The sequence below is a fragment of the Carcharodon carcharias genome, chromosome 28 (assembly GCF_017639515.1).
Source record: "Carcharodon carcharias isolate sCarCar2 chromosome 28, sCarCar2.pri, whole genome shotgun sequence".
NCBI classification, from domain to species: Eukaryota; Metazoa; Chordata; class Chondrichthyes; order Lamniformes; family Lamnidae; genus Carcharodon; species Carcharodon carcharias.
The window spans coordinates 7,167,396-7,194,170 of record NC_054494.1 but is presented as its reverse complement, the minus strand read 5'-3'; the positions used below and the strand labels follow the sequence as shown (position 1 = coordinate 7,194,170).

The 26,775-nt window shown below is 53.5% G+C and overlaps 1 protein-coding gene across 2 annotated transcripts in view; it reads left to right on the top strand.

Moving 5' to 3' along the window:
• The window catches only part of LOC121270932 (fatty acid-binding protein, intestinal-like), a 175,550-nt gene that overhangs the window by 41,491 nt on the left and 107,284 nt on the right, over window positions 1-26,775 (top strand). For both annotated transcript variants that reach the window (XM_041176555.1, XM_041176556.1), the window contains exon 4: window positions 5,688-5,798. In XM_041176555.1, coding sequence (XP_041032489.1) covers window positions 5,688-5,798 — 111 coding nt within the window. The remainder of the gene's footprint in view (window positions 1-5,687; window positions 5,799-26,775) is intronic.

Here is a 26,775-nt window from a genome sequence, read left to right as displayed (position 1 = left end):
CAATCAAGCCCTGAGGGAAGTTCAGAAGAGGAATCCGCTGAAACCCTCCCTGAAGTCCCATCACAGCGTCACCCACACCCTCCACCAGCGCAGAGACACACACCATCACAGTGTCACCCACACTCTCCACCAGCGCAGAGACACACACCATCACAGCGTCACCCACACCCTCCACCAGCGCAGAGACACACACCTCGGTGGGACCTGGCTTTAGAGTAGCCTTGGGATCACAATCTGGTGAGCACATCGCACTGTCCAATCCACAGCAGGTGGAGGCAGGGACTTCCCAGGTCCCCGGCACTTGGAGGAGCTGCTGGAGGCCAGAACATTGCTGAGTCCAAGTTAGATGATGAGCTTCTGGACTCGGTCATGTCACAGTTGCTGGAGCTGCAAAGGGAAGCTCGGGAACATCAGGGAGGGATGTCCACTACACTCCTCAGATTGTAAAGTACGATGGAGGAGTCTGTCTACCTTCAGGCTGAGGTGATAGCACCGGCATTGCAATGCACTGAGGTCAACACTGGGAGGATGGCGGCCACCATGGAGACCTTGGTCCAGGATGTCACTCCTGCACTGCTGCACATTGCCGATGCCATAGTTGGCCTCTAACAGTGTGTACGCGAGAGGGGTGCAGGGCAGCTCAATCTCACTCCAGTCATCCATTCTCCTCAAGGAGTCAGCCAGGTGCCCTTGGGGCCACACATCCAGGTGACTCCGGGATTGTCCGGCCCATCCAAATCCCCTCTTCCTGTGACCTCAGCAGCTCTAGCTCCACAGCTTGAGGAGGGGACCACTGACACACAGCAGGCCAGAGTCCTCCAGGTCTCAGTCCTCCTCAGTCCACCAGAGGGTGCCCACCAAGGTCATCACAGACAGGGCATTGCAGTCAGCAGGCTGCCTCCACCTTCAGTGTAGATGTCTGGGGAGCACCAAGATGAAGCAGCAGGGTTAGAGAGATTAAGAAGATGTAACTCTTTCAAGTTAAAACCAATTAAACCAAATTAACAAAATTGGGATAAATCAGGCACAGCCCCTAATTCAGGTCAGCTGTAAAACCAAGAACAAAGTTTAAAGGAAACTTGCAAACTTTAAATTAAAATGTGATTAAAGGGGTCAACAAAACACCCCAGTCCCCGCAGTGCCCACCGAGCACAGAAGGCCTCGAGAGTGCCAGCAGACACCGCGTGCTTCCTCTCCAGGGACATCCGGCCGCGGAAGAGGGATAAACAATCAGGCGGGACTAAGAAGATGTAACTCTTTCGAGTGCAAACATGTTTCCATCTGTTTCAGATGAAGTTACATTGTTTGTCATTGTGAGATTTGAACTCTTGATCTTGGGGTTACAAACCCAGTACCATAACCACTTGGCTATTTAGGCCAAGCTAACTAAGAAGATGTATTTACACAGCCTGGGCATGGGTGTTAATTGCTTGGACATAATGTTCACTATTGTAAATAAAATCCCAAGAACATCTCCCTGCCAATGGCTCCTTGTCCTGATGAGCAGTGTTCGTGTCACTCAGATCTGAAATCTTTCTGCACAACGTAAAAGCAGGTGTCTCAGTCCAGGGCCTCTTCCCTGTGCTTTGTGTAACCTTCAGACCAAAGTGATCGTCCAGCCTCACATTCCCTGGACATATTACTGATGTCTGCACCTTGATGGTGCTTTTCGTTGCTGCCAAAATGTAATTGGCAGAAACATAGAAAATAGAAGCAGGACTAGGTCATTCAGCCCTTCAAGCCTTCTCCGCCATTCAATATGATCATGGCTGATCCTCTATCTCAACGCTGTACTCCCACTCTCTCCCCATACCCCTCGATGACTTTAGAGTCTAGAAATCCATCTATTTCCTTCTTAAATATATTCAGTGCCTTGGCCTCCACAGCCTCTGTGGTAGAGAATTCCACAGGTTTGCCAACCTCTGAGTGAAGAGGTTTCTCCTCATCTCAGTCCTAAATAGTCTACCCCATATCCTGAGACTGTGACCCTTGTTCCAGACACCCCCCCCCCCCAGCCCAGCCAGAGGAAACATCATCCCTGCATCCAGTCTGTCCATCCCTGTCAGAATTTTATACATTTCAATGAGATCCCCTCTCATTCTTCTAAACTCCAGTGAATACAGGCCTAGTCGGCCTAATCTCTCCTCATACAACAATCCTGCCATCCCAGGAATCAGTCTGGTTAGTCGTCACTGCGCTCCCTCTATGGCAAGTATATCCTTCCTTAGGTAAGGAGACCAAAGCTGCACATACTACTCCAGGTGTGGTCTCACCAAGGCCCTGTACAGCTGCAGTAAGACATCCTTGCTCCTGTACTCAAGTCCTCTCGCAACGAAGGCCAACATACCATTTACCTTCTTAACTGCTTGCTGCACATGCATGCTTGCTTTCAGTGACTGGTGGACAAGGATACACAGGTCCCTTTGAACATCAACATTTCCCAATCTATCACCATTTAAATAATACTCTGCCATTCTGTTTTTCCTACCAAAGTGGATAACTTCACACTTATCCATGTTATACTGCATCTGCCATGTATTTGCCCACTCACTCAACTTGTCTAAATCACCTTTAAGCCTCTTAACATCCTCCTCATCACTCACATTCCCACCTAGTTTTGTGTCACTAGCAAACTTGGAAATATTACATTTGGTTCCGTCATCCAAATCACTGATATATATTGTGAATGGCTGGGGCCCAAGCCCTGATCCCTGTGGTACCTCACTAGTCACCATCTGCCATTCAGAAAATGACCCATTTATTCCTACTCTCCGTTTCCTGTCTGCTAATCAATTCTCAATCCATGCCAATATATTACCCCCAATCCCATGTGCTTTAATTATGCACACTAACCTCTTATGTGGGACTTTATCAAAAGCTTTCTGAAAATCCAAATACACCACATCCGCTGGTTCTCCCTTATCTATTCTGCTAGTTACATCCTCAAAAACCTCCAGTAGGTTTGTCAGACATGCTTTCCCTTCATAAATCCATGCTGACTTTGTCTAATCCTGGTAGTATTTTCTAAGTGTCCTATAATGGACTCTAGCCTTTTCCCTACGACTGATGTTAGGCTAATCAGTCTGTAATTTGTTGTTTACTCCCTCCTTCCTTTTTTAAATAGGGGGGTTACATTTGCCACCCTCCAATCTGCTGGGACTGTTCCACAATCTCCAGAATTTTGGAAAATGGCAACCAATGCATCCACTATTTCCATGGCCATCTCCTTTAGCACCCTGGGATGTAGATTATCGGGCCCTGGGGATTTATTGACTTTCAGTCCCATTAATTTCTCCAGCACTGTTTTTTTAGTAACACTAATTTCCTTCAATACCCCCTTTCCACTAGACATGCGATTCCCTAGTATTTCTGGGAAGTTATTTGTGTCTTCCTTTGTGAAGGCAAAACTAAAGTCGTTGTTTAATTGCTCTGCCATTTCCTTGTTCTCTTATAAATTATCTCGCTTCGGACTTTAACGGACCTACATTTGCATTCACTGATCTTTTTCTTCTTACATACTTATAGAAGCTTTTACAGTCCATTTTTATGTTCCTTGCAAGTTTACTCTTGTACTCTATTTTTACCCTCTTAAACAATCTCTTGGCCCTCCTTTACTGAATTCTAAGTTGCTCCCAATCCTCAGGCTTGCTACTTTTTCTACCAACTTTATATGACTCCTCTTGGGATCTAATACCATCCTTAATTTATTTTGTTAGCTATTTCCTGCTTTTCCTGTTGTGTTCCAAAAAGGAATGTATAACTGTTGCAATGCAGACATTCATTCCTTATATACTAGCCATTGCTTATCCACTGTCATGCCTATTAATGAAGTTCCCCAGTCTATCTTAGCCAAATCATGCCTCATAACTTTGTAGTTTCCTATGTTTAGATTTCAGACCCTAGTTTCAGATTGGACTGCTTCACCTTCCAATCTAAGGAAGAATTCTATCAGGTTATGGTTACTGGTCTCTAAGGGACCCCACGCAACTAGATTATTAATTAACCCCTTCTCAATGCACAAAGCCAAATCTAGGGTAGCCTGTTTCCTAACTGGTTCCTCGACATACTGGTCTGAAAAATCATCTCATACACACTCCAGGAATTCATCTGCAACTGTATTATTGCTAATTTGGTTTGCACAGTCCATATGTAGATTAGTGTCACCCATGATTACTGAAGCACCCTTGTTACATGCATCTCTAATTTCCTGTTTAATACTGTCCCCTACCTTACCACTATGGTTTGGAGGCCTACTGACAACTCCCACTAATGTCTTCCACCCTTCTGAGCCAAGATCCTCCCTCACTATTGCACTGATTTCATCCTTAGCTAACAATCCAACTCCACTTCCTTCCTAAATATTGAGTACCCTTGGATATTCAGTTCCCAGCCTTGGTCACCCTGCAGCCACATCCCGGAGAGTGCTGGGCACCACTTGGATGGTCAGAGTTTAGTGCGCTGCATAGCTGCCAAAACCCCACCCACCTCCGCCCCTCTCCACCTGACCGATTGGCAACAGCTCAGGTACAGGCATTCTCCTAACCCGCACTGCAAGGCTGCACTGTTAGCTTGAACCATGGGGAAGACTGGTCCAAACCGGGATGATGACATTGCAAGGGGCTGTGAGTGTCTCCACCAGTGACTGCTCCATGGCCAGTTTTAGCAAGGAGACTGTACAACGTACCCAGTCGTCCAACTGTTCTGCAGTCCACCAAAACACTCATTAATTTGCAGTCTGTGCCTGAGAAGTGAAAAGCTCTGGAGCGTTTGGGGGCACTTTCATGCCTCTGTGTTGCTTGACAGGGCAGATAATCTAGAGGCCCGACTCCAATCATGTTAATGTAGCTGCGTCTGAACTGTCTCAGCTCCGGATGAATGGTCACTTTATACAAGGTGTCCCTAATACGTGGCTGCTTCCCTCCCCCACACCCCCCACGTGCTTGTGCACCACCATCAACCACAGCTCTGGGCCCCCCACCCTCAATGTACCTCAACCACAGAGCAGCCCTTGCCCCCATCCCCAAGTTGCCTCAACCACAGAGCCGTCCTTGCCCCACATCTCCAAGTACCTCAACCTTGAAGTCCAACAGGTTACCCTGGTGAGTGCTGTGCAACATTACTGTGCACTCACCTCCGAGTTCCCCTCAAAGTGCCAAGTGCACGCCTTATATATGCTGTTGTGAAACAATCGGCATGGTGGGTTGACGATCCAGCGGGAGGGGATGATTCCAGCTGGCTGACCTTATAATGATATGCAGATATATTATAATGAAGTTCCCAATGCTCAATGGGGCCATCGACGGACTGAGTGGATGATCGCAAACCGGTTTCCCGCCTTCTCGCCATATTGTCCACTCAGGCCGCTGAGTGTGCCCGAAGCCAGTGGGCATGGACAACTCTGTCCAATGGACTTAAACATGACAGGGTTAGGTCATTGAAAATGGGAGATGTTGCAGATTAACAGCAGATCAGTCAATAAGTGAAAGGGAGGAGAAAGGCAGATGACGTTCTGACACGGAATTCCATTTCCCTTTATCAGCTGGACGCCTTGTTTGTGGCTGAACTATTTGGCAAATCAGCAGCAGAGTCTGACAGGAAGCCAGTGAACCAGTGATTCAACAGCACAACAAATTCCCTATCCAAGGCCTCAGCTCACTTTGGAATCATTCCCTCTTTTTGCTTTTCAGGGAAAGTTTAGCTTGACCAATGCAAACCGCTTAGAGGGACACTTTAAGATACTTCCTGACGGAAAGGAATTTATCACCATCAGAGAAGCTCACGGTGATACGTTGGTGCAGGTGGGTAACAGACAGAGAGAGGAAGACCTGGAGTGAGCATTCAGGACAGGGATGGATAGCCACACTGGGAATCTGGGAACGGAGAGCGATAGACACGGTGGGAATCTGGGGACAGAGAGGGATAGACACGGTGGGAATCTGGGGAGAGAGAGGGATAGACACGGTGGGAATCTGGGGACAGAGAGGGATAGACACGGTGGGAATCTGGGGAGAGAGAGGGATAGACACGGTGGGAATCTGGGGACAGAGAGGGATAGACACGGTGGGAATCTGGGGAGAGAGAGGGATAGACACGGTGGGAATCTGGGGACAGAGAGGGATAGACACGGTGGGAATCTGGGGAGAGAGAGGGATAGACACGGTGGGAATCTGGGGACAGAGAGGGATAGACACGGTGGGAATCTGGGGAGAGAGAGGGATAGACACGGTGGGAATCTGGGGACAGAGAGGGATAGACACGGTGGGAATCTGGGGAGAGAGAGGGATAGACACGGTGGGAATCTGGGGACAGAGAGGGATAGACACGGTGGGAATCTGGGGAGAGAGAGGGATAGACACGGTGGGAATCTGGGGACAGAGAGGGATAGACACGGTGGGAATCTGGGGAGAGAGAGGGATAGACACGGTGGGAATCTGAGAATGGAGAGGGATAGACACAGTGGGAGTCTGGGGACAGAGAGAGGTAGATATAGGGTGGGAGTCTGGGGACAGAGAGAGGTAGATATAGGGTGGGAGTCTGGGGACAGAGAGAGGTAGATATAGGGTGGGAGTCTGGGGACAGAGAGAGGTTTAGATATAGGGTGGGAGTCTGGGGACAGAGAGGGGTAGATATAGGGTGGGAGTCTGGGGACAGAGAGAGGTTTAGATATAGGGTGGGAGTCTGGGGACAGAGAGAGGTTTAGATATAGGGTGGGAGTCTGGGGACAGGGAGGGGTAGGTATAGGGTGGGAGTCTGGGAGCAGAGAGGGTTAGATATAGGGTGGGAGTCTGGGGACAGAGAGAGGTTTAGATATAGGGTGGGATTCTGGGGACAGAGAGGGTTAGATATAGGGTGGGAGTCTGGGGACAGAGAGGGTTAGATATCGGGTGGGAGTCTGGGGACAGAGAGGTTTAGATATAGGGTTGGAGTCTGGGGACAGAGAGGGGTAGATATAGGGTGGGAGTCTGGGGACAGAGAGGTTTAGATATAGGGTGGGAGTCTGGGGACAGAGAGGGTTAGATATAGGGTGGAGGTCTGGGGACTATAATATAGTTGTAGTATTAAAAGTTTATTTTTGCACCTATTAATGCCAGGAAAAGAGTGCTGGGTGGGACAAAGACCAACCTGGAAACCCAATCAAAAATGACAAATCCATAAAATCCCTGATCCTAAGACCTTTAAAATAACTCATTATAAAGGCCGGAATATTTACAGTGAAGGGGGGAGTGTGAGAGAGCCTGGGAACAGTTGTGGATTCTGGTACATTCTGGGATGTGAGGGACTTGCCATTTAGGGGGATGGCAGTGACTCATTAAGATCTTATATCTGTGTCTGACTCGTCTGGGGGATGGGGGAGTGGTGGGTGTTGTAGCAAACTCCAGGGGCAGAGGTGGTCGATGGAGATGGTTGATGGAGATCGGAGGTAGTGGGTGAGGGTGGTCTCTGGGAGGTGGTGAGCAGAGTCAGGCAGAGAGGCCCGGGAATAGACCAGGACAGGTGAGGGGAAACACTAGGGATTGGAGCTGGGGGTGGAGAGAAAAATGGGGCACCGGGAAATCAGACTGCAGCTGCTAACCTCAAATCGAACTGCCAATACCACTTTCTATATTTTTCTATGTAGACGCTAGATCCCATCCAACTCCCCACCCTCACACACTGTACCCCATCCAACTCCCCACCCATTCATACACACACTGTACCCCAACCAACTCCCCACCCTCTCACACACACACTGTACCCCATCCAACTACCCACCCTCTCACACACACACTGTACCCAATCCATCACCCCAAACTCTCACACACACACTGTACCCCAACCAACTCCCCACCCTCTCACACACACACTGTACCCCAACCAACTCCCCACCCTTTAACACACACACTGTAAGCCATCCAACTACCCAACCTCTCACAAACTGTACCCCACCAAACTCCCCACCCTCACACATACTGTACCGATCTAACTCCCCATTCTCATACACACACTACACCATCCAACTCCCCACACTCACACACACTGTACCCCATCCAACTCCCCACCCTCACACACACTGTACCCCATCCACCTCCCCACCCTCACACACACCGTACCCCATCCAACTCCACACCACATCACACACACTGTACCCCAACGAACTCCTCACCATCTCACACACACTGAACCCATCCAACTCCCCAACCTCTCACACAAACACATGGTAACCCATCCAACTCCCAACCCTCTCAAACACACAGACTGTACCCCATCCAAATCCCCACCCTCAACACACACACTGTACCCCATCCAACTCCCCACGCTCGCTCACACAATGAACCCCATCCAATTCCCCACCCTCTCACACACTGTACCCCATCCAACTCCCCAACCTTTCACACGCAAAGTACCCCATAACTCCCCACCCTCTCACACACTGTACCCCATCCAACTCCCCACCCTCACACACACACTGTATCCCATCCAACTCCCCACCATCACACACACTATACCCCATCCAACTCCCCACCCTCACACACACTGTACCCCATCCACTTCACCACCCACTGACAAACAGACTTTACCCCATCCAACACACCACCCTCTCATACACACTGTACCCCATCCAACTCCACACCCTCTCACACACACTGTACCTCATTCAACTCCCCATCCTCTCACACACACACTGTACCTCATTCAACTCCCCATCCTCTCACACACACACTGAACCCCATTCACCTCACCACCCACACACACACACACTGTACCCCATCCACCTCACCACACTTTCACACACACAATTTACCTCATCCAAATCCCCACCCTCTCACACACATTGTACCCCATCCAACTCCCCACCCGCTCACACACACTGTACCCCATCCAACTCCCCACCCTCTCACACACACTGTACCCCATCCAACTCCCCACCTGCTCACACACACACTGTACCCCATCCAACTCCCCACCCGCTCACACACACACTGTACCCCATCCAACTCCCCACCCTCTCACACACACTGTACCCCATCCAACTCACCAACCGCTCACACACACACTGTACCCCATCCAACTCCCCACCCTCTCACACACACTGTACCCCATCCAACTCCCCAACCGCTCACACACACACTGTACCCCATCCACCTCCCCACCCTCTCACACACACTGTACCCCAGCCAACTCCCCACCCTCACACACACTGTACCCCATCCAACTCCCCACCCTCTCACACACACTGCACCCCATCCATCTCCCCACCCTCTCACACACACTGTACCGCATCCAACTCCCCACCCTCGCTCACACACACTGTACCCCATCCAATTCCCCACCCTCTCACACACTGTACCCCATCCAACTCCCCACCCTTTCACATGCATTGTACCCCATAACTCCCCACCCTCTCACACACACTGTACCCCATCCAACTCCCCACCCTCACACACACACTGTGCCCCATCCAACTCCCCACCCTCTCACACACACTGTACCCCATCCACCTCACCACCCTCTCACACACACACTTTACCCCATCCAACTTACCACCCTCTCACACACACTGTAACCCATCCAACTCCTGACCCTCTCACAAAAACTGTACCCCATCCAACTCCCCACCCTCTCACACACACACTGTACCCCATCCAACTCCCCACCCTCTCACACACACTTTACGCCATCCAACTCCACACCCTCTCACACACACTATACCCCATCCAACTCCCCACCCTCTCACAGACACTGTACCCTATGCAACAGCCCAACCTCTCACACACACTGTAACCCATCCAACTCCCCACCGTCTCACACGCACTGTATCACATCCAACTCCCCAACCTCTCACACACACACAGTACCCCATCCACCTCACCACCCTCTCTCACACACTGTACCCCATCCAACTCCCCACTCACTCACACACACTGTACCCCATCCACCTCACCACCCTGACACACACACTGTACCCCATCCAACTCCCCACCCTCTCTCACACACACTATACCCCATCCATTCCAGACCTTCTCTCACACACTGTACCCCATTAAACTCCCCACCCTCTCACACACAGATGTTACCCCATCCAACTCCCCACTCTCTCAGATACACTGTACCCCATCCAAAATTCCCACCCTCACACACATTGTACCCCATCCAACTCCCCACCGTCTCACACACACACTGTACCCCATCCAACTCCCCACCCTCTCACACACACACTGTACCCCATCCAACTCCCCACCCTCTCACATACACACTGTACCCCATCCAACTCCCCACCCTCTCACAGACACTTTACGCCATCCAACTCCCCACCCTCTCACACAAACAGATGGTACCCCATCCAACTCCCAACCCTCTCAAACACACACACTGTACACCATCCAAATCCCCACCCTCAACACACACACTGTACGCCATCCAACTCCCCACCCTCTCACACAATGAACCCCATTCAATTCCCCACCCTCTCACACACTGCACCCCATCCAACTCCCCACCCTCACACACACATGTGCCCCATCAAACTCCCCACCCTCTCACACACACTGTACCCCATCCACTTCACCACCCTCTGACAAACAGACTTTACCCCATCCAACACACCACCTTCTCACACACACTGTACCCCATTCAACTCCCCACCCTCTCACACAGACTGTACCCCATCCACTTCACCACCCTCTGACAAACAGACTTTACCCCATCCAACGCAACACCCTCTCACACACACTGTATCCCATCCAACTCCCCACCCTCACACACACTGTACCCCATCAACTTCACCACCCTCTGACAAACAGACTTTACCCCATCCAACACACCACCCTCTCACACACACTGTACCCCATTCAACTCCCCACCCTCTCACACACACTGTACCCCATTCAACTCCCCACCCTCTCACATACACTGTACCCCATCCAACTCCCCACCCTCTCACACAGACACTGTACCCCATCCAAATCCCCACCCTCGCTCACACACTGTACCGCATCCAACTCCCCACACTCTCACACACACTGTACCCCATCCAACTCCCCACCCTCTCACACACACACTGTACCCCATCCAACTCCCAACCCTCTCACACACACACTGTACCCCATCCAACTCCCCACCCTCTCACACACTGTACCCCATCCAACTCCCCACCCTTTCACACGCATTGTACCCCATAACTCCCCACCCTCTCGCACAAACTGTACCCCATCCAACTCCCCACCCTCACACACACACTGTGCCCCATCCAACTCCCCACCCTCTCACACACACACTTTACCCCATCCAAATCCCCACCCTCTCACACACATTGTACCCCATCCAACTCCCCACCCTCTCACACATACACTGTACCCCATCCAACTCCCCACCCTCTCACACACACACTTTACCCCATCCAACTCACCACCCTCTCACACACACTGTAACCCATCCAACTCCTGACCCTCTCACAAACACTGTACCCCATCCAACTCCCCACCCTCTCACACACACACTGTACCACATCCAACTCCCCACCCTCTGACATACACACTGTACCCCATCCAACTCCCCACTCTCTCAAACACACTTTACGCCATCCAACTCCACACCCTCTCACACACACTGGACCCCATCCAACTCCCCACCCTCTCACAGACACTGTACTCTATGCAACAGCCCAACCTCTCACACACACTGTAACCCATCCAACTCCCCACCATCTCACACACACTGTATCACATCCAACTCCCCACCCTCTCACACACACACAGTGCCCCATCCACCTCACCACCCTCTCTCACACACTGTACCCCATCCAACTCCCCACTCACTCACACACACTGTACCCCATCCAACTCCCCACCCTGACACACACACTGTACCCCATCCATTCCAGACCTTTACTCACACACTGTACCCCATTAAACTCCCCACCCTCTCACACACAGATGTTACCCCATCCAATTCCCCACTCTCTCAGATACACTGTACCCCATCCAAAATTCCCACCCTCACACACATTGTACCCCATCCAACTCCCCACCGTCTCACACACACACTGTACCCCATCCAACTCCCCACCTACTCACACACACACTGTACCCCATCCAACTCCCCACCCTCTCACATACACACTGTACCCCATCCAACTCCCCACCCTCTCACAGACACTTTACGCCATCCAACTCCCCACCCTCTCACACAAACAGATGCTACCCCATTCAACTCCCAACCCTCTCAAACACACACACTGTACCCCATCCAAATCCCCACCCTCAACACACACACTGTACGCCATCCAACTCCCCACCCTCTCACACAATGAACCCCATTCAATTCCCCACCCTCTCACACACTGCACCCCATCCAACTCCCCACCCTCACACACACATGTGCCCCATCCAACTCCCCACCCTCTCACACACTATACCCCATCCAACTCCCCAGCGTCTCACACACACTGTACCCCATCCACTTCACCACCCTCTGACAAACAGACTTTACCCCATCCAACACACCACCCTCTCACACACACTGTATCCCATTCAACTCCCCACCCTCTCACACAGACTGTACCCCATCCACTTCACCACCCTCTGACAGACTTTACCCCATCCAACGCAACACCCTCTCACACACACTGTATCCCATCCAACTCCCCACCCTCACAAACACTGTACACCATCCACTTCACCACCCTCTGACAAACAGACTTTACCCCATCCAACACACCACCCTCTCACACACACTGTACCCCATTCAACTCCCCACCCTCTCACACACACTGTACCCCATTCAACTCCCCACCCTCTCACATACACTGTACCCCATCCAACTCCCCACCCTCTCACACAGACACTGTACCCCATCCAACTCCCCACCCTCACACACACTGCACCCCATCCAACTCCCCACCCTCTTACACACACTGTACCCCATCCAACTCCCCACTGTCTCACACACAATGTACGTCATCCAACTCCCCACGCTCTCACACACAAACTGTACCCAATCCAACTCCCCACTGTCTCACACACAATGTACGTCATCCAACTCCAAACCCTCTCACACACACACTGTACCCAATCCAACTCCCCACCCTCTCACACACACTGTACCCCATCCACCTCCCCACCCTCTCACACACACACTGTACCCCATCCACCTCCCCACCCTCTCTCACACATTGTACCCCATCCAACGCCCCACCCTCTCACACACTGTACCCCATACAACTCCCCACCCTCTCACACGCACACTGTACCCCATCCAACTCCCCACCCTCTCTCACATACACTGTACCCCATCCAAATCCCCACGCTCTCACACTCTGTACCCCATCCAACTCCCCACCCTCTCACACACTGTACCCAATCCAACTCCCCACCCTCTCACACACACACTGTACCCCATCCAACTCCCCACCCTTTCACACGCATTGTACCCCATAACTCCCCACCCTCTAACACACACTGTACCCCATCCAACTCCCCACCCTAACACACACACACTGCCACATCCAACTCCCCACCCTCTCACACACACTGTACCCCAACCAACTCCCCACCATTTCACACACACTGAACCCCATCCGACTCCCAACCCTCTCAAACACACACACTGTACCCCATCCAAATCCCCACCCTCGATCACACAATGAACCCCATCCAATTCCCCACCCTCTTACACACTGTACCCCATCCAACTCCCCACCCTATCACACGCAAATTACCCCATAACTCCCCACACTCACACACACAGTACCCCATCCAACTCCCCACCCTCTCACACACTTTACCCCATCCAACTCCCCACCCTCTCACACACACACTGTACCCCATCCAACTCCCCACCCTCTCACACACACTGTACCCCATCCAACTCCCCACCCTCTCACACACACACTGTACCCCATCCAACTCCCCACCCTCAAACACACACTGTACCCCAACCAACTCCCCACCATTTCACACACACTGAACCCCATGCGACTCCCAACCCTCTCAAACACACACACTGTACCCCATCCAAATCCCCACCCTCGCTCACACACTGTACCCCATCCAACTCGCCACCCTATCACACGCAAAGTACCCCATAACTCCCCACACTCACACACACAGTACCCCATCCAACTCCCCACCCTCTCACACACTTTACCCCATCCAACTCCCCACCCTCTCACACACACTGTACCCCATCCAACTCCCCACCCGCTCACACACACTGTACCCCATCCAACTCCCCACCCTCTCACACACACTGTACCCCATCCATCTCCCCACACTCTCACACACTGTACCCCATCCAACTCCCCACCCTCTCACACACACTGTACCCCATCCAACTCCCCAACCTCTCACACACACTGTACCCCATCCAACTCCCCACCCTCTCACACACTGTACCCCATCCAACTCCCCACCCTTTCACACACTGTACCCCATCCACTTGACCACCCTCTGACAAAAAGACTTTACCCCATCCAACACACCACCCTCTCACACAAACTGTACCCCATCCAACTCCCCAACCTCTCACACACTCTGTACCCCATTCAATTCCCCACCCTCTCACACACACACACTGTACCCCATTCACCTCACCACCCACCACACACACACTGTACAACATCCACCTACTCACCCTGTCTCACACACACTGTACCCCATCCAACTCCCCACCCTTACACACGCAAAGTACCCAATAACTCCCCACACTCACACACACAGTACCCCATCCAACTCCCAACACTCTCACACACTGTACCCCATCCAACTCCCCACCCTCTCACACACTATACCCCATCCAACTCCCCACCCTCTCACACACTGTATCCCATCCAACTCCCCACCCTCACACACACTGTACCCCATCCAACTCCCCACCCACACAAACACTGTACCCCATCCACTTCATCACCCTCTGACACACAGACTTTACCCCATCCAACTCCCCACCCTCTCACACACACTGTACCCCATCCAACTCCCAACCCTCTCACACACTGTACCCCATCCAACTCCCCACCCTCTCACACACACTGTACCCCATCCATCTCCCCACCCTCTCACACACACAGTATACAATCCAACTCCCAACCCTCTCACACACTGTACCCCAACAAACTCCCAACCCTCTCACACACTGTACCCCATCCAAATCCCCACCTTCGCTCACACACTGTACCGCATCCAACTCCCCACCCTCGCTCACACACACTGTACACCAGCCAACTCCCCACCCTCACACACACTGTACCCCATCCAAATCCCCACCCTCTCACACACACTGTACCCCATCCAATTCCCCACCCTCTCACACACTGTACCCCATCCAACTCCCCACCCTTTCACACTCATTGTACCCCATCCAACTCCCCACCCTCTCACACACACTGTACCCCATCCAACTCCCCACCCTCACACACACACTGTACCCCATTCAACTCCCCACCCTCACACACACACTGTGCCCCATCCAACTCCCCACCCTCTCACACACACTGTACCACATCCACCTCACCACCCTCTCACACACACACTTTACCCCATCCAAATCCCCACCCTCTCACACACATTGTACCCCATCCAACTCCCCACCCTCTCACACACACACTGTACCCCATCCAACTCCCCACCCTCACACACACACACTTTACCCCATCCAACTCACCACCCTCTCACACACACTGTAACCCATCCAACTCCTGACCCTCTCACAAACACTGTACCCCATCCAACTCCCCACCCTCTCACACACACACTGTACCACATCCAACTCCCCACCCTCTGACATACACACTGTACCCCATCCAACTCCCCACCCTCTCACAGACACTGTACCCTATGCAACAGCCAACCTCTCACACACACTGTAACCCATCCAACTCCCCACCATCTCACACACACCGTATCACATCCAACTCCCCACCCTCTCACACACACAGTACCCCATCCACCTCACCACCGTCTCTCACACACTGTACCCCATCCAACTCCCCACTCACTCACACACACTGTACCCCATCCACCTCACCACCCTGACACACACACTGTACCCCGTCCAACTCCCCACCCTCTCTCACACACACTGTACCCCATCCATTCCAGACCTTCTGTCACACACTGTACCCCATTAAACTCCCCACCCTCTCACACACAGATGTTACCCCATCCAATTCCCCACTCTCTCAGATACACTGTACCCCATCCAAAATTCCCACCCTCACACACATTGTACCCCATCGAACTCCCCAACCTCACACACACTGTACCCCATCCAACTCCCCACCGTCTCACACACACACTGTACCCCATCCATCTCCCCACTCTCTCACACACACACTGTACCCCATCCAACTCCCCACCCTCTCACATACACACTGTACCCCATCCAACTCCCCACCCTCTCACAGACACTTTACGCCATCCAACTCCCCACACTCTCACACAATGAAACCCATCCAATTCCCCACCCTCTCACACACTGCACCCCATCCAACTCCCCACCTTCATACACACATGTGCCCCATCCAACTCCCCACCCTCTCACACACTATACCCCATCCAACTCCCCACCCTCTCACACACACTGTACCCCATCCACTTCACCACCCTCGAACAAACAGACTTTACCCCATCCAACACACCACTCTCTCACACACACTGTACCCCATTCAACTCCCCACCCTCTCACACACACTGTACCCCATCCACTTCACCACCCTCTGACAAACAGACTTTACCCCATCCAACACACCACCCTCTCACACAAACTGTATCCCATCCAACTCCCCACCCTCACACAAACTGTACCCCATCCACTTCACCACCCTCTGACAAACAGACCTTACCCCATCCAACACACCACCCTCTCACACACACTGTACCCCATTCAACTCCCCACCCTCTCACACACACTGTACCCCATTCAACTCCCCACCCTCTCACATACACTGTACCCCATCCAACTCCCCACCCTCTCACACAGACACTGTACCCCATCCAACTCCCCACCCTCACACACACTGTACCCCATCCAACTCCCCACCCTCTCACACACACACTGTACCCCATCCAACTCCCCACCCTCTCACACACACACTGTACCCCATCCAACTCCCCACCCTCTCACACACACACACTGTACCTCATCCAACTCCCCACCCTCTCACACACACACTGTACCCCATCCAACTCCCCACCCTCTCACACACACTGTACCCCATCCACCTCCCCACCCTCTCACACACACACTGTACCCCATCCAACTCCCCACACTCTCACACACACTGTACCCCATCCACCTCCCCACCCTCTCTCACACATTGTGCCCCATCCAACGCCCCACCCTCTCACACACTGTACCCCATACAACTCCCCACCCTCTCACACGCACACTGTACCCCATCCAACTCCCTACCCTCTCTCACACACACTGTACCCCATCCAAATCCCCACCCACGCTCACACACTGTACCCCATCCAACTCCCGACCCTCGCTCACACAATGAACCCCATCCAATTCCTGACGCTCTCACACACTGTACGCCATCCAACTCCCCACCCTTTCACACGTAAAATGCCCCATAACTCCCCACCCTCTCACACACTGTACCCCATCCAACTCCCCACCCTCACACACACTGTACCCCATCCATCTCCCCACCCTCTCACACACTGTACCCCATCCAAATCCCCACCCTCTCACACTCTGTACCCCATCCAACTCCCCAACCTCTCACACACTGTACCCCATCCAACTCCCCACCCTCTCGCACACACACTGTACCCCATCCAACTCCCCACCCTCTCGCACACAGACTGTACCCCATCCAACCCCCACCCTTTCACACGCATTGTACCCCATAACTCCCCACCCTCTCACACACACTGTACCCCATCCAACTCCCCACCCTCTCACACACACTGTGCCCCATCCAACTCCACACCCTCTCACACACACACTGTTCCCCATCCAACTCCCCACCCTCTCACACACACACTGCACCCCAACCAACTCCCCACCATTTCAGACACACTGAACCCCATCCGACTCCCAACACTCTCAAACACACACACTGTACCCCATCCAAATCCCCACCGTCGCTCACACAATGAACCCCATCCAATTCCCCACCCTCTCACACACTGTACCCCATCCAACTCCCAACCCTCTCACACACACACTGTACCCCATCCAACTCCCCACCCTCTCACACACTCTACCCCATCCAACTCCCCACACTCTCACACACACTGTACCCCATCCAACTCCCCACCCTCTCACACACTGTACCCCATCCAACTCCCCACCCTATCACACGCAAAGTACCCCAAAACTCCCAAAAATCACACACACAGTACCCCATCCAACTCCCCACCCTCTCACACACTCTACCCCATCCAACTCCCCACACTCTCACACACACTGTACCCCATCCAACTCCCCACCCTCTCTCACACACTGTACCCCATCCAACTCCCCACCCTCCCCCACACACTGTACCCCATCCAACTCCCCACCCTCACACACACTGTACACCATCCAACTCCCCACCCTCTCACACACACTGTACCCCATCCAACTCCTCAACCTCTCACACACACTGTACCCCATCCAACTCCCCACCCTCTCTCACACACTGTACCCCATCCAACTCCCCACCCTCTCACACACACACTGTACCCCATCCAACTCCCCACCCTCTCACACAAACTGTACCCCATCCAACTCCCCACTCTCTCACACACTGTACCCCATCCAACTCCCCACCCTCTCATAAACACTGTACCCCATCCAACTCCCTAACCACCCAAACACTGTACCTGATCCACTTCACCACCCTCTGACACACAGACTTTACTTCATCCAACTCACCACCCTCTCACACCCACTGTACCCCATCCAACTCCCCACCCTCTCACACACACACTGTACCCCATCCAACTCCCCACCCTCAAACACACACTGTACCCCAACCAACTCCCCACCATTTCACACACACTGAACCCCATGCGACTCCCAACCCTCTCAAACACACACACTGTACCCCATCCAAATCCCCACCCTCGCTCACACACTGTACCCCATCCAACTCGCCACCCTATCACACGCAAAGTACCCCATAACTCCCCACACTCACACACACAGTACCCCATCCAACTCCCCACCCTCTCACACACTTTACCCCATCCAACTCCCCACCCTCTCACACACACTGTACCCCATCCAACTCCCCACCCTTTCATACATTGTACCCCATCCAACTCCCCACCCTCTCACACACACTGTACCCCATCCAACTCCCCACCCGCTCACACACACTGTACCCCATCCATCTCCCCACACTCTCACACACTGTACCCCATCCAACTCCCCACCCTCTCACACACACTGTACCCCATCCAACTCCCCAACCTCTCACACACACTGTACCCCATCCAACTCCCCACCCTCTCACACACTGTACCCCATCCAACTCCCCACCCTTTCACACACTGTACCCCATCCACTTGACCACCCTCTGACAAAAAGACTTTACCCCATCCAACACACCACCCTCTCACACAAACTGTACCCCATCCAACTCCCCAACCTCTCACACACTCTGTACCCCATTCAATTCCCCACCCTCTCACACACACACACTGTACCCCATTCACCTCACCACCCACCACACACACACTGTACAACATCCACCTACTCACCCTGTCTCACACACACTGTACCCCATCCAACTCCCCACCCTTACACACGCAAAGTACCCAATAACTCCCCACACTCACACACACAGTACCCCATCCAACTCCCAACACTCTCACACACTGTACCCCATCCAACTCCCCACCCTCTCACACACTATACCCCATCCAACTCCCCACCCTCTCACACACTGTGCCCCATCCAACTCCCCACCATCTCATAAACACTGTACCCCATCCAACTCCCCACCCACACAAACACTGTACCCCATCCACTTCAACACCCTCTGACACACAGACTTTACCCCATCCAACTCACCACCCTCTCACACACACTGTACCCCATCCAACTCCCAACCCTCTCACACACTGTACCCCATCCAACTCCCCACCCTCTCACACACACTGTACCCCATCCATCTCCCCACCCTCTCACACACACAGTATACAATCCAACTCCCAACCCTCTCACACACTGTACCCCAACAAACTCCCAACCCTCTCACACACTGTACCCCATCCAAATCCCCACCTTCGCTCACACACTGTACCGCATCCAACTCCCCACCCTCGCTCACACACACTGTACACCAGCCAACTCCCCACCCTCACACACACTGTACCCCATCCAAATCCCCACCCTCTCACACACACTGTACCCCATCCAAATCCCCACCCTCTCACACACTGTACCCCATCCAACTCCCCACCCTTTCACACTCATTGTACCCCATCCAACTCCCCACCCTCTCACACACACTGTACCCCATCCAACTCCCCACCCTCACACACACACTGTACCCCATTCAACTCCCCACCCTCACACACACACTGTGCCCCATCCAACTCCCCACCCTCTCACACACACTGTACCACATCCACCTCACCACCCTCTCACACACACACTTTACCACATCCAAATCCCCACCCTCTCACACACATTGTACCCCATCCAACTCCCCACCCTCTCACACATACACTGTACCCCATCCAACTCCCCACCCTCTCACACACACACTTTACCCCATCCAACTCACCACCCTCTCACACACACTGTAACCCATCCAACTCCTGACCCTCTCACAAACACTGTACCCCATCCAACTCCCCACCCTCTCACACACACACTGTACCACATCCAACTCCCCACCCTCTGACATACACACTGTACCCCATCCAACTCCCCACCCTCTCACAGACACTGTACCCTATGCAACAGCCAACCTCTCACACACACTGTAACCCATCCAACTCCCCACCATCTCACACACACCGTATCACATCCAACTCCCCACCCTCTCACACACACAGTACCCCATCCACCTCACCACCGTCTCTCACACACTGTACCCCATCCAACTCCCCACTCACTCACACACACTGTACCCCATCCACCTCACCACCCTGACACACACACTGTACCCCGTCCAACTCCCCACCCTCTCTCACACACACTGTACCCCATCCATTCCAGACCTTCTGTCACACACTGTACCCCATTAAACTCCCCACCCTCTCACACACAGATGTTACCCCATCCAATTCCCCACTCTCTCAGATACACTGTACCCCATCCAAAATTCCCACCCTCACACACATTGTACCCCATCGAACTCCCCAACCTCACACACACTGTACCCCATCCAACTCCCCACCGTCTCACACACACACTGTACCCCATCCATCTCCCCACTCTCTCACACACACACTGTACCCCATCCAACTCCCCACCCTCTCACATACACACTGTACCCCATCCAACTCCCCACCCTCTCACAGACACTTTACGCCATCCAACTCCCCACCCTCTCACACAATGAACCCCATCCAATTCCCCACCCTCTCACACACTGCACCCCATCCAACTCCCCACCTTCATACACACATGTGCCCCATCCAACTCCCCACCCTCTCACACACTATACCCCATCCAACTCCCCACCCTCTCACACACACTGTACCCCATCCACTTCACCACCCTCGAACAAACAGACTTTACCCCATCCAACACACCACCCTCTCACACACACTGTACCCCATTCAACTCCCCACCCTCTCACACACACTGTACCCCATCCACTTCACCACCCTCTGACAAACAGACTTTACCCCATCCAACACACCACCCTCTCACACAAACTGTATCCCATCCAACTCCCCACCCTCACACAAACTGTACCCCATCCACTTCACCACCCTCTGACAAACAGACCTTACCCCATCCAACACACCACCCTCTCACACACACTGTACCCCATTCAACTCCCCACCCTCTCACACACACTGTACCCCATTCAACTCCCCACCCTCTCACATACACTGTACCCCATCCAACTCCCCACCCTCTCACACAGACACTGTACCCCATCCAACTCCCCACCCTCACACACACTGTACCCCATCCAACTCCCCACCCTCTCACACACACACTGTACCCCATCCAACTCCCCACCCTCTCACACACACTGTACCCCATCCAACTCCCCACCCTCTCACACACACTGTACCCCATCCACCTCCCCACCCTCTCACACACACACTGTACCCCATCCAACTCCCCACACTCTCACACACACTGTACCCCATCCACCTCCCCACCCTCTCTCACACATTGTGCCCCATCCAACGCCCCACCCTCTCACACACTGTACCCCATACAACTCCCCACCCTCTCACACGCACACTGTACCCCATCCAACTCCCTACCCTCTCTCACACACACTGTACCCCATCCAAATCCCCACCCTCGCTCACACACTGTACCCCATCCAACTCCCGACCCTCGCTCACACAATGAACCCCATCCAATTCCTGACGCTCTCACACACTGTACGCCATCCAACTCCCCACCCTTTCACACGTAAAATGCCCCATAACTCCCCACCCTCACACACACAGTACCCCATCCAACTCCCCACCCTCTCACACACTGTACCCCATCCAACTCCCCACCCTCACACACACTGTACCCCATCCATCTCCCCACCCTCTCACACACTGTACCCCATCCAAATCCCCACCCTCTCACACTCTGTACCCCATCCAACTCCCCAACCTCTCACACACTGTACCCCATCCAACTCCCCACCCTCTCGCACACACACTGTACCCCATCCAACTCCCCACCCTCTCGCACACAGACTGTACCCCATCCAACCCCCACCCTTTCACACGCATTGTACCCCATAACTCCCCACCCTCTCACACACACTGTACCCCATCCAACTCCCCACCCTCTCACACACACTGTGCCCCATCCAACTCCACACCCACTCACACACACACTGTTCCCCATCCAACTCCCCACCCTCTCACACACACACTGCACCCCAACCAACTCCCCACCATTTCAGACACACTGAACCCCATCCGACTCCCAACACTCTCAAACACACACACTGTACCCCATCCAAATCCCCACCGTCGCTCACACAATGAACCCCATCCAATTCCCCACCCTCTCACACACTGTACCCCATCCAACTCCCAACCCTCTCACACACACACTGTACCCCATCCAACTCCCCACCCTCTCACACACTGTACCCCATCCAACTCCCCACCCTATCACACGCAAAGTACCCCAAAACTCCCAAAAATCACACACACAGTACCCCATCCAACTCCCCACCCTCTCACACACTCTACCCCATCCAACTCCCCACACTCTCACACACACTGTACCCCATCCAACTCCCCACCCTCTCACACACTGTACCCCATCCAACTCCCCACCCTATCACACGCAAAGTACCCCAAAACTCCCAAAAATCACACACACAGTACCCCATCCAACTCCCCACCCTCTCACACACTCTACCCCATCCAACTCCCCACACTCTCACACACACTGTACCCCATCCAACTCCCCACCCTCTCTCACACACTGTACCCCATCCAACTCCCCACCCTCCCCCACACACTGTACCCCATCCAACTCCCCACCCTCACACACACTGTACACCATCCAACTCCCCACCCTCTCACACACACTGTACCCCATCCAACTCCTCAACCTCTCACACACACTGTACCCCATCCAACTCCCCACCCTCTCTCACACACTGTACCCCATCCAACTCCCCACCCTCTCACACACACACTGTACCCCATCCAACTCCCCACCCTCTCACACAAACTGTACCCCATCCAACTCCCCACTCTCTCACACACTGTACCCCATCCAACTCCCCACCCTCTCACACACACTGTACCCCATCCAACAACCCACCCTCTCACACACTGTACCCCATCCAACTCCCCACCCTCTCACACACTCTGTACCCCATTCAACTCCCCACCCTCTCACACACACACTGCGCCCCATCAAACTCACCACCCTCTCAAACATACACTGTGCCCCATTCAAGTCCCCACACTCTCAAACACACACTGTACCCCATCCAACTCCCCACCTTCGCTCACACAATGAACCCCATCCATTTCCCCACCCTCTCACACACTGTACCCCATCCAACTCCCCACCCTATCACACGCAAAGTACGCCATAACTCCCCACACTCACACACACAGTACCCCATCCAACTCCCCACCCTCTCACACACTTTACCCCATCCAACTCCCCACCCTCTCACACACACACTGTACCCCATCCAACTCCCCACCCTCTCACACACACTGTACCCCATCCAACTCGCCACCCTCTCTCACACACTGTACCCCATCCAAATCCTCACCCTCGCTCACACAATGAACCCCATCCAATTCCCCACCCTCTCACACACTGTACACCATCCAACTCCCCAACCTCTCACACACACACTGTACCCCATCCAACTCCCCACCCTCTCACACACACACTTTACCCCATCCAACTCCCCAGCCTCTCACAGACACACTGTACCCCATCCAAATCCCCACCCTCTCACACACACTGTACCCCATCCAACTCCCCACCCTCTCTTACACACTGTACCCCATCCAACTCCCCACCCTCTCACACACACTGTGCCCCATCCAACTCCCCACCCTCTCACACACACACTGTGCCCCATCCAACTCCCCACCCTCACACACACACAGTGCCCCATCCAACTCCCCACCCTCTGACACACACACTGTACCCCAACCAACTCCCCACCATTTCACACACACTGAACCCTATCCGACTCCCAACCCTCTCAAACACACAGACTGTACCCCATCCAAATCCCCACCCTCGCTCACACAATGAACCCCATCCAATTCCCCACCCTCTCACACACTGTACCCCATCCAACTCCCCACCCTATCACACGCAAAGTACCCCATAACTCCCCACACTCACACACACAGTTCCCCATCCAACTCCCCACCCTCTCACACACTTTACCCCATCCAACTCCCCACCCTCTCACACACATACTGTACCCCATCCAACTCCCCACCCTCTCACACACACTGTACCCCATCCAACTCCCCACCCTCTCACACACACTGTACCCCATCCAACTCCCCACCCTCTCTCACACACTGTACCCCATCCAACTCCCCACCCTCTCACACACACTGTACCCCATCCAACTCCCCACCCTCTCACACACATACTGTGTCCCATCTCATACACTGTACCCCATCCAACTCCCCTCTCATACACTGTACCCCATCCAACGCCCCTCCCTCTGACACACACTGTACCCCATCCAACTCCCCACCCTCTCACACAGTCTGTACCCCATCCAACTCCCCACCCTCTCACACACACTGTACCCCATCCAACTCCCCACACTCTCACACACTGTACCCCATCCAACTCCCCACCCTCTCACACACACTGTACCCCATCCAACTCCCCACCCTCTCACACACACTGTACCCCATCCAACTCCCCACCCTCTCACACACTGTACCCCATCCAAATCCCCACCCTCTCACACACTGTACCCCATCCACTTGACCACCCTCTGACAAAAAGACTTTACCCCATCCAACACACCACCCTCTCACACACACTGTACCCCATCCAACTCCCCACCCTCTCACACAGTCTGTACCCCATTCAACTCCCCACCCTCTCACACACACACTGTACCGCATCAAACTCACCACCCTCTCAATAATACACTGTACCCCATCCAACTCCCCACCCTCTCACACACACACTGTACCCCATTCACAGCACCACCCACCACACACACACTGTACAAAATCCACCTCCTCACCCTGTCTCACACACACTGTACCCCATCCAACTCCCCACCCTTTCACACGCAAAGTACCCCATAACTCCCCACAATCACACACACAGTACCCCATCCAACTCCCAACCCTCTCACACACTGTACCCCATCCAACTCCCCACCCTCTCACACACTGTACCCCATCCAACTCCCCACCCTCTCATAAACACTGTACCCCATCCAACTCCCCACCCACCCAAACACTGTACCCGATCCACTTCACCACCCTCTGACACACAGACTTTGCCCCATCCAACTCAACACCCTCTCACACACACTGTACCCCATCCAACTCCCCACCCTCTCACACACACACTGTGCCCCATCCAACTCCCCACCCTCTCACACAAACTGTACCCAATCCAACTCCCCACCCTCTCACACACACTGTACCCCATCCAACTCCCCACCCTCTTACACACACACTGTACCCCATCCACCTCACCACCCTCTCACACAAACTGTACCCCATTCAACTCCCACCCTCACACACAAACTGTACCAAATCCAACTCCCCACCCTCTCACACACACTGTACCCCATCCAACTCCCCACCCTCTCACACACACTGTACCCCATCAAACTCCCCACCCTCTCACACATACACTGTACCCCATCCAAATCCCCACCCTCTCACACACATTGTACCCCATCCAAATCCCCACCCTCTCACACATACACTGTACCCCATCCAACGCCCCACCCTCTCACACACACACTGCACCCCATCAACCTCACCACCCTCACACACACACTGTACACCATCCACCTCACCACCCTCTCACACACACACTTTACCCCATTCAAATCACCACCCTCTCACACACACTGTAACCCATCCAACTCCTGACCCTCTCACAAACACTGTACCCCATCCAACTCCCCACCCTCTCACACACACACTGTACCACATCCAACTCCCCACC